The sequence below is a fragment of the Haliaeetus albicilla genome, chromosome 2 (genome assembly GCF_947461875.1).
Source record: "Haliaeetus albicilla chromosome 2, bHalAlb1.1, whole genome shotgun sequence".
Lineage (NCBI taxonomy): Eukaryota > Metazoa > Chordata > Aves > Accipitriformes > Accipitridae > Haliaeetus > Haliaeetus albicilla.
Window position 1 is genome coordinate 69,908,819 of NC_091484.1, and position 14,382 is coordinate 69,923,200.

The 14,382-nt window shown below is 38.1% G+C and overlaps 1 protein-coding gene across 4 annotated transcripts in view; it reads left to right on the plus strand.

Annotated features, from left to right (window-relative positions):
* Positions 1-14,382, plus strand: part of NCAPG2 (non-SMC condensin II complex subunit G2) — a 57,022-nt gene that overhangs the window by 9,023 nt on the left and 33,617 nt on the right. For all 4 annotated transcript variants that reach the window (XR_011323746.1, XR_011323747.1, XR_011323748.1 and 1 more), the window contains exons 7-10: positions 6,308-6,402; positions 7,262-7,331; positions 8,037-8,123; positions 10,693-10,788. Coding sequence is in view for 1 of the 4 variants with exons in the window: in XM_069778185.1 (XP_069634286.1) it covers positions 6,308-6,402; positions 7,262-7,331; positions 8,037-8,123; positions 10,693-10,788 (348 nt within the window). In the remaining 3 variants the exon portion in view is untranslated. The remainder of the gene's footprint in view (positions 1-6,307; positions 6,403-7,261; positions 7,332-8,036; positions 8,124-10,692; positions 10,789-14,382) is intronic.

Sequence of the window (14,382 nt, forward strand, 5' to 3'; positions counted from 1 at the left end):
CAGTTCTGGACCTGACCTGCTTATTAGATTATGATAGTGGGTAGAACTTGATAGGGTATCTCCCTTTTTAGGGCTTTCAGACCTTGAAAAAGCTTCAGGCTCTTCATTTTCAAGCCTGATAAGTTCTGAAATATATTCAAGGATGCTTTGGCTATTCTCATACTTTTTACTAATTTTAATCTATACCTATTTAGGAATGCTCTAGGTTTGGTTTTGTTTTTTGAGATGTTGTTTTTTTTCCCCCCAAAAAAAAGTTTAACATGGGAGGGAGGGGAAATAATAGTTGCTCCTCCTAATTCTTCTTCTGGTTATTCCTAAGTAAGTAATGTTGCTGAGCACTAATGTTAGAATTACAGAGTTTGAGGTTGGAAGGGATGTCTTGAGGTCATCTAGTCCAACACTCTTGCTCAAAGCAGTCAGCTAGAGCAGGTTGCTCAGGGCCGTGGCCAGTTGGGTTTTGAATATCTCCACGGATGGAGACTCCGCAACTTCTCTGGGCAAACTGCTCCAGTGTTCAGTCACCCTTTCAGTAAAAATAATTTTTAAAAAATTAAAATAAAATAAAATATTCCTTATGTTTAAGGGGAATTTCTTGTATTTCAGTTTGTGCCCATTGCCTTTTGTCAAATCACTGGGCACCACTGAGAAGTCTGTTACCATCATCTTTACATCCCCTGTGAGATATTTCTATACACTGATAAGATGCCCTTGAGCCTTCTCCAGGCTAAACAAGCCCAGCTCTTGCAGCCTCTCCTCCTATGAAAGATGTTCCAGTCCCTTAATCATCTTTGTGGCCCTTCACTGGACTCGCTCCAGCATGTCCATGTCTCTGTTGTACTGGGGACCCCCTCACTGGACTTAGGACTCCAGATTTGCCTCACCAGTGCTGAACAGAGGGGAAGGATCACCTCCCTCGACCTGCTGGTTAATGCTTTTCCTAGTGCAGCCCAGAATGCAGTTGACCTTCTTTGCTATAAGGGCACACTGCTGATTTCTGTTCAACTTGTCAACCCCAAGACCTTTTCTACAAAGCTGCTCTCCAGCTGGTTGGCCCCCAGCCTGTCCTGGAGCATGGAGTTATTCTTTTCCAGGTGCAGGACTTTGTATTTCCCTTTGTTGAACTTCATGATTCCTGTTGGCACATTTCTCCAGCTCGTCAAGGCGCCTCTGACCAGCACCCAATCTTGTGTATCAACCGCTCCTCCCGATGTGGCTGCAAAATTGCATGTACTCTTGTCTCATCATCTTGGTCATTAATGAAGATGTTAAACAGTGTTGGCTCCAGTATTTATCTCTGGGGTATACCACTACTGACGTGTTCCCAGCTGGGCTTCATGTTCTGACCTAAAGCTCAAACATGCTGAATACATGTGTCAACTTCTGAAAATGCTGCTGTAAGTCATAGATTTTTTCTGTCTTCTTCTTCCATTTGGAAAATGCCTTGCTAACCTTAGCTCTATATTTGAGTATTGCTACAGTCGAGGAAGCTTTTTGTATCATCCAACAAGGCTTTTTCAGTCAGTGCATCATTCTGCTGTCACTTAGTTCACCCTTGCAATTTCTTCAGTGATCAGTTAATGGGAGTCTATTTTGGTAGGAAGTGAACTCTCTTATGCCTCTGTTTACCTGGCAAGTTGTGGTTGTTTGATCTTGGCTAACCACCAGGTGCCCACCAAGCTATTCTATCACTCCCCCTCCTCAACTGGACAGGGGAGAGAAAATATGACAGAAGGCTTGTGGGTTGAGATAAGGACAGGGAGATCATAGAACATCTCAAGTTGGAAGGGACCCATAAGGACCATCAAGTCCAACTCCCTGCTCCTCAGAGAACTACCTAAAACTAAATCAGATGACTAAGAGCATCATCCAGATGCTCCTTGAACTCTGACAGGCTTGGTGCCATGACCACTTCCCTGGGGAGCCTCTTCCAGTGACCGAATACCCTCTCAGTGAAGAACCTTTTCCTAATGTCCAGTCTGAACTTCCCCTGATGCAGCTTCATACCATTTCCATGTGTCCTATTGCTGGTCACCAGAGAGAGAAGATCAGCACCTCCCCCTCTGCTGCCCCCCATGAGAAAGCAGGCAAAACAGACCTGGCTTGGGGAAAGTTAATTTATTGCCAATTAGCAATGGAATAGGATAATGAGAAACAAGAACAAATCTAAAAACACCTTCTATCCGTCCCTTCTTCCTGGGATCAGCTTCACTCCGGAGTTCTCTACCTTCTCTGCCTCTGAGTGGTGCAGAGGGATGAGGAATGGGGGTTGCAGTCGGTTCATTACACGTTGTCTCTGCCATTCCTTCTTCCTCATACTCTTCCCGTGCTCCAGCATGGGGTCCCACCCATGGGAAACAGTTTTCCATGAACTTCTCCAATGTGAGTCCTTCCCACGGGCTGCAGTTCTTCACGAACTGCTCCAGCGTGGGTCCCCCGCAGGGTCACAGGTCCTGCCAAGAGCCTGCTCCAGTGTGGCCTCTCCATGGAGTCATAGCCACCTTTGGGCACATCCGCCTGCTCTGGCTTGGGGTCCTCCCTGGGCTGCAGGTGGAGATCTGCTCCACCATGGACCTCCCTGGGCTGCAGGGGGACAGCCTGCCTCACCATGGTCTTCCCCACGGGCTGCAGGGCAATCTCTGCTCCGGTGCCTGGAGCACCTCCTCCCTCTCCTTCACTGACCTTGGGGTCTGCAGGGCAGTTTCTCTCACATATTCTCACTCGTGTCTCCCAGCTGCTGTTGTGCAGCAGTTTTTCCCCCTTCTTAAATGTGTTATCGCAGAGGTGCTACCACCGTTACTGATGGGCTCAGTCGTGGCTGGCGGCAGGTCTGTCTTGGAGCTGGCTGGCCTTGGCTCTATCAGACACAGAGGAAGCTTGTGGCAACATCTCACAGATGCCACCCCTTTTAGGCTCCCAGCTACCAAAACCTTGCCACATAAACCCAATACACAAGTCACTTTACATCCTTGAAGAAACTAGTTCAAAAAAAAAAGGGGAACCACAACCCATTCTGGAAAGACCCCAGGATAGGGTCCAGTTAAATTATGTGTCTGAAACCAATTTAGTCATCTACACAGGAACCTAATCAGGACAGGTCCTGGGAAGGATTTAATTGCTTAAGTAAAAGTGAATGACCTGTGCTACATTAAATGACCTAAGTTGCCTCAGACATCCACATGGGGCTGGCACATAAAACACTGGAACTGTCATAGATCTCTGCCTTCTGGAAAACCATCTGAGTGTTTAAAATTGCTCTGTTTAGGTAGTGGCACATTGCCCCGCCCAACTCAACAGAGTCAACAGAACAATTCAGCTTCATAAAACATTTACTAAACAGCTGGTCACTTGAATTACTCTCCAGGCAATTAACATTCTAGGGACTTAAAAATCCAAATTTAGATGTCTCGATTTGCAAGCTGAAATCCAACTTCAATATGTGAACTGCCAGTACAGATCCAGAATGGTAACTGGGATTTTTCTAGCTCTGCAGACAGGAGATTAAGTGTCTTGAAATTTAAAGTATTCAAACCATTTTCCAGTTGCTATAAAACTATTGTACTTCTGTTGCAAGTCCTTCTGTTGGGGATTTTGCATCCTGAAGGAGTTTAGTTTTAGTGACAACCCACCTCATGTGTGTTCTCTCGTTTCTCTGCCTGGCTCATTTCACCAATGGTAGGTTTCTTGTAGCAACGTGTCAAACACACCCAACATGCCCACAGTATCTCTGCTGGACCTTTTTCTTACATTCTGTGTCTATTTCTAAAATGCTAATAGTCATACCAAATATCAACACGATTTATGAATTGCCTTGAGATGAAACTGAACTTCTGTATATCAGGGCTAATATTCCCTTTAGTGCCTGCAGGCTTGTTCTACAGTTCCTAAGGGAAGGATACCTAATTCTTTTTACTGTACACATCCCAGAGTGTAGCTCCATAGCAGCTTAAGCTAATATAACTCCATGTTGCAATGATCCTGTGTTGCCATGGGCTAGCATTCCTATTTTCCTCTCCACAATATGAATGCTCTAAGGTGGAGCATTCATACTGAAGGAGGTAGCTGATCAGTTTTTTTTTTCCAAGTAAGATTATTTTTCAGCCAGATTAACTGCCTGGACTGGTTCATCATATGCAAGGATGAAGGGAAGGGGAAGGTCAGAAATGCAGTATCCTGGTTCTAGATCAGATTAAACTGATGCAGAATTGCACATTTACACCTCATTGTAAGATCAGGGAATTCAGTTTTTCTGTCTTCCCAGATAGTGCTATTCAACACAGAGTAATATTTCTCAGACACTTATTTGCAGGCTGTATTACTGGAGCGATTCTCTGAATTTATATCTGTGTGATTTATGAAAACATTCTTGTTCAGGTGGGGTTTCCAATCAAACAGCTGGAGAGCCCTGCAGAGCATATATTATTGTGTTTTAGAGGTAGGCCTTTCCTACTTTCTTCTTCCTTGTTAACCTTTAGTGTGTGTATACAACTGACAAAGTCACATGTACTGCGTCCACAAGCACAGCAGTCCCAGATGCCCAACAGTCTGTTAATGCATTAACCCCAAAGATGATAAGTTCACAATCGTATTCACCTATCACAAGTTTACCTCTCAGGATACTGAGATTGTTGACAATAGTAATCATTTCAGATCCATTGATCACAAGCAGCAGATTAAATTAGAGGCACTTATTATCATTTTCAGGATCAGGGTCAATCTGTTGAAATCTAAGGCAAAAAAGAATTGGTTGAAAGCTACTTTGTGACTTTTCTTCATCTGTCTTGCTGCTGGGATTGTAGAAGATGAGATGAGTTTGAGTTTGTCTTCATCTTTGTCTTGTTGAGGCAGGAGCTGTAGGTCAAGACTCCCCTGACCTTTTGGTTTGCCAGGGATGTTGATAGAAGAGTGTACCATTGGGACTCCAATATGTGTATTATATCACCAAGGCTGGAGATAAGTGACTTCTTTTTCATTCAATTTTTTTTCTTTCTTGGTAGAAGAAGCTCTCATTGACAACAGGAAGAATTCCATCAGACCTGTAGACGAGGATCTTGACATTGTATTTAGCCTTTAGATTTTGATTTTTATGATCTTCTGAATTACTTCTTGACCTGAAGGCATTTAAGCTATCAGTTCCAATAAAGGGCAGTTTCTACCTATATGCTTCCTTCCTTCTACCCCTACTCTACGATATTCCAGCTCAAAGTGTGTCTGGCATTCTCAGCCTTATTTTCCCTATTTGGTCCAGCTCTCGATGGAAGTGCCGTTGAACCTCTGCTAATTGTTCAGTGCACCTTTTGAACTTCTGCCAATGTGTTCTTTACTATTGCACTTCCTTATTAATTTTCCTGATTTATTTTTGGCTAGACAAAACACAGATACAAAGGACCCTTAGAGATGGCTGACTCACCCTTATGTATGATCAAACTTTTCAAAGTCTCAGAAGCTGTATGCCTTCACTTGATCTGTAAGATGAGCCAGAGTGAGGTTGGCTGTACAAATACTGTGTAAGGCTCTAATTCCATGGGCAGATCTTGCTGATTCCAGAAGAGCAAGGGCTTATTTCCTCCATCCACAACCTTCCACTGCCTTTTCATGCAAAAAAATTCTGTTGCTCATCAGATTTGTCATCACCATTTCTGACTTGCTAAAATGAAAGAAAACTAATTCAGGAAAAACACTGAATAGGTTTTCTGTTTTCATGAATTAAAGCAGCTCCAGGACGTTTGCAATCTTACCTTTCATAAGGCAACAGGAAAGGAATTGTAACTGTCCTTGCTAATCAGAACATTTCTTTTCCTCAGTGGCCCAGCTGTTGTCTGTGGCTTTGTTCGAAAATGTTTTTGTATCCAATGGTGGTAGAGTTGTCATGCTATTTTATTTGTACCTTCGCCATCATTACAGTGTCATCCTGGAATGATACTGCACTTGACAGAGCTCTGATGATGTGGCTTTGATAAGGGTCCTGAGTTGCACAGTCCCTTATCATTATGGAATACTACTTGAAGTCACACCGAAATGGAATGGACATTGAAAAAAATGCAGGCAGATATGTAATCCACATGTTCATTTATTTTGCGTTTTCTCTACGGTATAAATAACAGTAATGCTTGAATTCTGTTTAAAGATTAAGAATCTTTTTTTTTTTTTCTGTAACAATCTCATCTATGCTTTTTAAAATTAAAGGTGTCATTTCTTTTGATCTTCAAGGTCTGTCTGTATTTACTGATTTTTGAGGTGGCTCTTAAATTGGGTATTCCTGTGGGGTTTGACTTCCCTTTTTTTTTCTCTTCTTTTCCCCTGCCAACAGGGAAGAAGATTCTTGAGCTTTTTGTTCAGCTGGAATGTAAACTTCATTAAAATGATACATGGAACTGTTAAAAACCAATTACAATTCTTTCCAAGGTATGCATCACAGTTACAGTTCTTAATGATTGTTAAGAGCTTGGCTAAAATCTTGTCTCACACTCTAAAATACCTAGTATATTGATAAAATATATCAGAATCCAGAGACCTTCAAATCTACTGAATATAACTACCATATTGTTTCAGCAACTTGATTTAATAGCTGCTCTGCACATGCCTATGTGTACAATTATAGGTGTAGCAAAATGCTTATTTAGCATTAGCTAAAGCAAATGACTTCCATATAAACTATGCTGCATTACTTGCAGTGTTTGTATGAGAATTGCAGGTCTGTTTCTGCTTCTGTAAGGTGTTTTTATTTTTTCTTATGAGCGACCTCTAATTTAATTTGGCAAGATTCCATATAGAGACGTTCTACTAAGAAGTGACTTGCAAGATCATAGCCTGAGAACTGGACTGATGAATGAAAAATGCAGATTTTTTTTTCTTTGATTATTCAGTGAAATATTACAGAAGTAATTCTTCATATTAAAATCAGAGGCTTTCTAGTGCTTTCAGTTAGAACAATGTATACCTGTACATCTTTATAAAGAATTTAAGGCATTCATTGTGAGATAATGATAAAATATCTGTGCTAATGTTTTCACTTTCCCACCATAAGACATATTTCCTGTGTTTTTTAATAGTGCTTGGGTTTATTAATTAACAGGTAACTTTGTTTTTCCATAATTATCAGTGTAGACTTTCAAGATAATTTCTTCTTCTAAAAATAACATTGATGCACAGAATTAAGAATATTATTGCTTCTTATCAAACGCTTCATGTTGTTACCTTTATGAATTGTACATAGATATGGTTAGGATGCTTGCTTGAGAGTGTTTCCCATATGTTAATACAGATCCTTGATGGAATACATTTCAGAAGTTTACTTCAGGGCCTGGAAGAAGGTGTCAGGAGAATTCATAGAGGTAATACTAGGCTTGAAATTTCATTTGGATAGTTTTGAATTTCAAAGTGGAGAAGATACATGACTTTTCAACCTGAGAAAGGTTCCTAAGCAAGCCATAAGCCATTGTTTCCCTAAGGAAAGAGCCTCTTCAGCGTTGTCAAGGAATAACAGCATGTCATGCTTTGAATGTTTGCCCACTGTAATCAGCTTGGCTGCATTTAAACAGCTTTAATTCCTCTGCTGAAATACTGGTTCACGCAACTATGCATATACACAATGTTCTTCATAAACATGCTAGTTATCTGAGTTACTGAAGCTTTTATTCAGTATGTGCAAGTCTATATATTTGGTAGTTTAAATATTTATCTAGTTTTTGTGGATTGCCATGGAGATTATTAAAAGCATAATTATAGCATCACAAGAATGCTACAGCCAAATTCAGATACCAATTAATTCTTATTTATCATGTGGAGGTGCATTTGAATTCTAAACTTGGTTCTGAGAATCAGATTAATTGTATATTCTGAAATTCTGAAGATCAATTTAAGCGGACAGAGGCCCCTAGCGTGGAAAAATTTGTGCCAAGCAGAAGCCAAGTAAGACATAATATCAAAGACTATTTTCTGTTGTTTGTTTTAGAGAAAAATATAAGTTGCTGCATAACCTACAGTATTTATTCTTGTTTTCTTGTGTTAACAGTAGCATGTATGTGTTTTTACTGTAGATACTTGAACATAACTGCATTCAGGATTTCATGCATCATGGAATTCATCTTCCCAGAAGTTCTTCTGTTCATTCTAAAGTTAGAGAGGTAAGTTCCTGTAGAGCATGACATGAATTAGTAGCATCAAAATCAGATCAGTTACTATAAAGTGGAAAATTTCCATTTCATACTAAACTACTACACTAGGTCTGGCTAGAATGGAATTACTTTTCTTCATAGCAGCCTGTATGGTGCCGTGTTTTGAATTTGTTGACTAAAACAGTGTTGATAACACACCAGTGTTTTGGCTGTTGCTGAGCGGTGCTTGCATGGTCTGTCAAGGCTTTCTCTTCCCCACTGTGTTTCCCTAGGAAGTAGGCTGGAGATGAGCAAGGACTTGGGAGGGTCACAGCTGACCCAAACTGACCAAAGGGATATTACATGCCATATAACATCATGCTCAGCAATAAAAACTGAGGGAAAGTGGATTTTGGGGAGGTAGCCATTGCTTGGAGACTGGCTGGGCATTGGTCTACTTGTGGGAGGTGGTGAGTGATTGCATTTGCATCACTTGTTTGGGGGTTTTTTTGTCCTCTTTCCTTCATTTATTAAACTGTCTTTACCTCAGCCTGTGAGTTTTCTTGCTTCTCCCATTCTCCCCGCTACCCCACCGTGTGAGGAGTGAGTGAGTGAGTGGCTGTGTGGTGTTTGGCTGGTGACTAGGGCCAGCCCACCACAAACACTTGCTTAAAAAAAGCCTATTCTGAGAAACAATATTAGAACAAATTTTAGGAGGAACCTACTTATAGTTTTGAACCAGATTTGGTTTTGGTGCTCAAAAGTAGAAATATATGGGGATTTTCCAGTGTGCCAGAAACAGTTTTTGTCATCTGTTTTCTAAGCTTTTCCTTACCTAGATAATTGATCTTTCCATAGCCAATCACAGGGACGAAGTCATAAGCTCCTTGAGGCAAATTTAGTAGATGAGTCTGGACCTAAACTTGTTTTTTCTTTTTGTTATATACGGGAGTTTTGTGTATATGTTTATAGGGACAAGCCTTGATTCAGTTACAAATTCTAGTTGTCTATCTGTGGCTTTTATTCACAAACAAAACATATGAAAAAATAAGAAGTGCACAAAGCTTTTTAAGACAAGGCATTTGTATTTGATCTATGCCCCTTCACTTCCCATGCTTTCCCCCAAATATATAGATGCTGGAGTGTATAGTATGTGCAGTATATAGCTTGATACACCAGTATACAATCCTATATTGGTTTTTTGTTTGTTTTGGTTTCTTTTGGGGGGTTTTGTTTTGGTTTGGTTTTAATCAAATGTAAATAGATTCTCATATCTATAGTGGATTCACTTGTCCTGTGATTCCTGATTGATGGAGTAGCCTTTTGACAGGGCATTTCATGTTTTTCAGATTCGGAAGCTTATGATCTTGAAAGAGGACAGTGATGTACATAAATCTGTCTTTGAGTTGCGAGGGAAGTGGATCTCAGAATAAATTTGAACGATGCGTTCTTTTTCAGTACGCAAGAATTTGATTTAAAATGGTCCTTTAGAACCCAGAAGTTCCTGTAGCAATTAGGAGAGTAACCAACCACAGTCATTCACTTGAGCAAAGTTTGGGCTATTTTACTGAAAGAGTAGGGAGGGAGGGGAAAGCAACACGTACAACTCTCCTTCTGAACTCAGAGTTCTGATTACAAAACCTATGTCCATTTTGCAAATATCTGGTCCTCACTGTCCTAATGAAATCTATTACAAAACAGTACTGATTTGCCATTAATCCTGGGTTAGATCCATCATTCTCATGTAGAAATAAGAGCTACGTAGTCTCTTATAAATTTTATCATGTCTTTACTTCAGTCTATTTCAAAACTAGAGAAAGGGGATTCTTCCACTGTAGCATTGTTTCTGTAGATGCTATTCACAGGCTTCCCTGTCTAGCTGTAGCTATGAATACCTGAAGTATTGACCACTAGAGGGTCAACTTTTCAAACTGACCAGTGTTTCGGGTGGAGGAATTACTTCATATCGAGTTACATGATGTCCTTTCTCATATTCTGCTCTGGTCTTCTACTTTCTTTTTTGTCTGCATTATTCAGATGCAAAAATAAAAGGGGCTTTAGCTAACTAAGCATAGTTCTGAGTCACAAGGAGTGCTGCTACTTACTTTTCATCAATGCATACAAAATGTCTTACGTTTGTAGATTTTTTTATTTGGATAACTACAGTTACCAAGTAATATTCCTTTGTTCTTAACAGAGAAATGGCTTATTTATCTGTAGTTGATGATTACATGGTTTCAAAGTATTTCTGCCAGTTACTTTAAAAATAATTTTTTACTGTAACAAAAAAGGAGTGGTTGCTGTGAAACTGACTCTCTAGTCATGATTTTATTTCTCAGTTGTAGATCTTTGTATAGACTTATTGAATCTATAAAGTTATAAAACATGATATTTATTAGATCTGTTTCTTTTTTTATGATTTTTGAGACTTCTTAATAAAATATGTTGTCAATTAATATGTCTAGTTTTGTCATTTTCCATAGTATGGAAAACTCTTTGCTCATACAAACGATGAAATGAGACAACTCTTGCACACTTCTTGAATGTAGAAAGTACTATTAAAAATGTTTTGGGGGATTGGTTTGTTTGTTTTTCTCAGATGCTGAGTTATTTTCATAAACAAAGTAAAGTTCGTCAAGGAGTTGAAGAAATGCTCTATAGATTGTATCAGCCTATCCTTTGGAGAGCACTGAAGGTAATTATCCTTTTCAGAAAATAGGACTGTCTTTCTCCAACTACTAAATTTTGGGTCCCTTCCCCATGGTCTGTTTTTAATAATTGCTTTTAAAATAAAATGGCTATGAAAGAAAAAAAATCAGTGTGTTTAGCATCTCAGCTGTAGCAGAGTTACTTTGCAAGTTGTAATTAGACATAGTTTCCACAACAATATTCTAATTTGTTATATAATAATATATAATATAATTTACTTCTATAATTCAGTTTTGCTTACAGGTACACAGAGTGCTTTCCAGGATTACAGTAGACAGTGGGACTAACACTAAGTTTGGGATTCTCATCTTCTTCTCAATTCGGGAATTTTGTGTAATTTTGTATTCTGTTTTCCAAGATCTTTAGGGAGTGATCACTGCTTTAGTGATCAAAGCCACAAATGTTCAGAGGATTGTTTATTTTCACCTTCTGATTAATTACCAGCCTTAGAATACAGCTCAATTAATTTATTAGAGTATTATTTCAGAAAACCTTTTATTCTAGTTTGATTGTATGTACAGATATTCAGGCTATGGAAGTGCTTTTAATCACGCATTCAGAATGAAATTTCTGACTTCTAGTACTTTCAAGGTAAGTATGTATTCCTGTGAATTGCATGCACAGACTAAAGGGTACCTACTGCAGCTTACCTACTCAGATATACTCTATGGTTAAGGTGAGCCAAGCTTCCTTCTTTGTGAACAGCTTTTATTTTGTCTGAGTGTATGAAATTCCTTCAGTGAGAGCATATACATACCACTTGTTAGAGCCAAATTAAGTGCTGTTAAACATTTACTGAAGTTTCATTTACTGATTGGTCATATAGCATCTTCTCTAGCCATGACAGAAGTATTTAAAAACTCTTAAAGTATTTAAAAACAACTTAAAAAGTTGTTTAAAATGGATTTGTGAGTTACAGGAAGGAGTTCGGAGCTGTTTGGTTTCAGTAGAACCCTATGGTAGAAGTGGGAAGATGGACAGACTTGTCGCTAGACCAGTATCTTGTTTGGTCTTACATTAAGGGTTGGATCCCATCTCTTTAGAATTAATATAAACAAAGATCCTTCTGGATAAAACATATATGTTCTCAGTGCAAGAGAATAATAGCTACAAATCATGGCTTTCTTTAATTTCTACATTTCTGTCTCTAAAAAGAATATTTTTTATAGCATAGCAAAATTCCCGACTAGTGTCTCAGAAACAGTTTCATAGTGGTTAGCAAAACATGGTATTCCATTCTTAAGGGAGTTGCCATCTGTAAATGGAGGCTAGTATTTCACTTTCCAAAGCCCAGGACTCAACTCTAAGTTTAGAGTACTTCAGAGGAACATTCTGTCAAACCTTATTAAATCTGCATAGATATGTTTGGAGAAATGTAACAGAAAGGTTTGGCTTGAGGAAAAAAGGTTAATTATTGATTTGCAACAAAACAGTGGGAGAAATTCCTGATTCCAGAAGCGGTTCAGATTTTTAACAGCTGCTATTCATAATTTTCACATCACTAATGGTTCCGTTGCTAGAACAATTTTAGGAATTTTGTGGGGTGTTTTTTTGTTTGGTTGGTTGGGGTTTTTTTGGTTGGTTTTTGGTTTTGGGTTTATTTTGTTTCATTTTTATCTTGACAACTTTCATATATGTAGTTAAGCACTTTAAGCTTAGACGTTAACAGATGTATCAAATAGGTCATGAAGAATTTGTTTTAATGCAGCAAAATGGTCCAACTGTTGTGAACATAGATTTCAGAATAATAAAGTGAGGATTGTAAAAAAATTAAATGCAGCAATTATATGAATCAGGTAATGATTCAGTGCAAAGAAAGATTCTGAATTCCAAATGATTCAGTACCATATTTGTAATTGGTGAAAGGAAATATGTGACTGAAGGTCAAAATTTGGCAATTTATTTTTGGATAGGCCACTGTCTTGCTGTGTGACTTCTGTGTAGTTAATTTTTCTTTTTCATATAGTACTGCTGAAGTATTTGGCATTTTTAAGATAACTGTTGCTGTGACTCAGAATCACCAGTAGTTTAAGATACAGAACTAAGAAGGGAAGCTTATAATTGTCCTTACCGGCATGGATTATGCTCCAAAGCTTGAAATGTCAGTTTAATTTTAGATAACCAGTTTGATGCTCCTATTTTAGCCAGGGTACAAATCACTAATTTAATATAGTGAAGAACAAATCTTGTTCTAGAACACTGATTACAAAACAGAAAGGGAACTAATAGAAGGACCTCTTTACCCCTTCTTCTTGCAGAAAGGAAAAATACTTCAGTTGTAAGAATACAAAGGATTCCAGAACTATTCATGTTAGAATTACTTGATTTTATCTCTGAAATCTTAAAACTGAGAATGCATATTTGTAATGAATAGTTCTCTGTTTCTTCTTAAATTGCTTGTTTTGCAAATACTTAGATCCCACAAGCTTCCTTTGTGGCTTTTACCTACACATATTTTATAAGCCTTTATGCAACTTTAAGTTTTTATAATATAAGCCTGTATGTAACTTCTTCATCTTTTTTCATGTCTTTATTATGAAAAGTAAGTCTCATGCAAACATAGCAGAGATAGTTGTGCAGTGATTGGTTATTAGTATAAGAAGCTATATAAATATAAAAATATGGATATTTATTGTGAGATAAGTAGTGATTAAGCTATTTCTTATCAAGCTCAAAAAGTCAAGGACCACTCCTCCAGGAATTCAAGCTGTTGAAGGAAGTGATTCCTTTAAAGTGGTGTGTTTGGTTGGGTTTTTTTTAACACCCCACACTTTTAAAATAACTTTTACTGGGGAAAAATAGTGTTTAGATTATTGGAAGTGAATTTCAGGACCTGTAAGACCAGTTGAAACATAAAAGAAAGTGCTGAAAGTGAACTGAACAAAAACATTAAAATGTTCTTTAAAAAGGTTCTGAAAGTTCCTCAGAATAGTACAAGCATAAAAGTAAAGAAACATTAGTCATTTAAATAACTGCAGGTTCCTCTTGCATGGAAAAGTCAGTGTGGAATAAAATAGGATATGAATTTAAAGTCCTAGGTTCTACCTCTTTGAAGACATTTACTCTATTATGAGCTTGAATATGCAAATACATTTGGGATAAATTCCAATTAATTAAAACCAGGAATTTAAACTGTGGGTACTCAGTTCGGAATTAAAGTGAGCTTAATGGAATTCAGGGTGCACTTAGAAAGTTTATGAAATTCAACTTTCTGGAATGGCCATGGTAGACAAGGTCTAGGTTATTGCACAAAACCATACTTGAACTAATTTTCACATGAAATATTAGTGCAGAACTATTTCACCCTGAATTCACATATTAGCTTGTTATGCATTAATTCTTCAATATAGACAAGCTCAAAGTTAAAGGATTTTCTACAGCTTTATAGGATTGTATTAAGAATTATCATCTTTTCACTTTTAGTCTGTTTGTATTATCCGTGTTAAATAAAATAAAGTAAAACAGAAGCCCCTAACTAGAGAGTGTATATATGGGCTTTATTTGCCTTCATAGTATTAAATTTAGAATTGCTATTAATTTTGTTGGCTCAAAGAAGTTGGAATTTTTTGGTTCTACACAG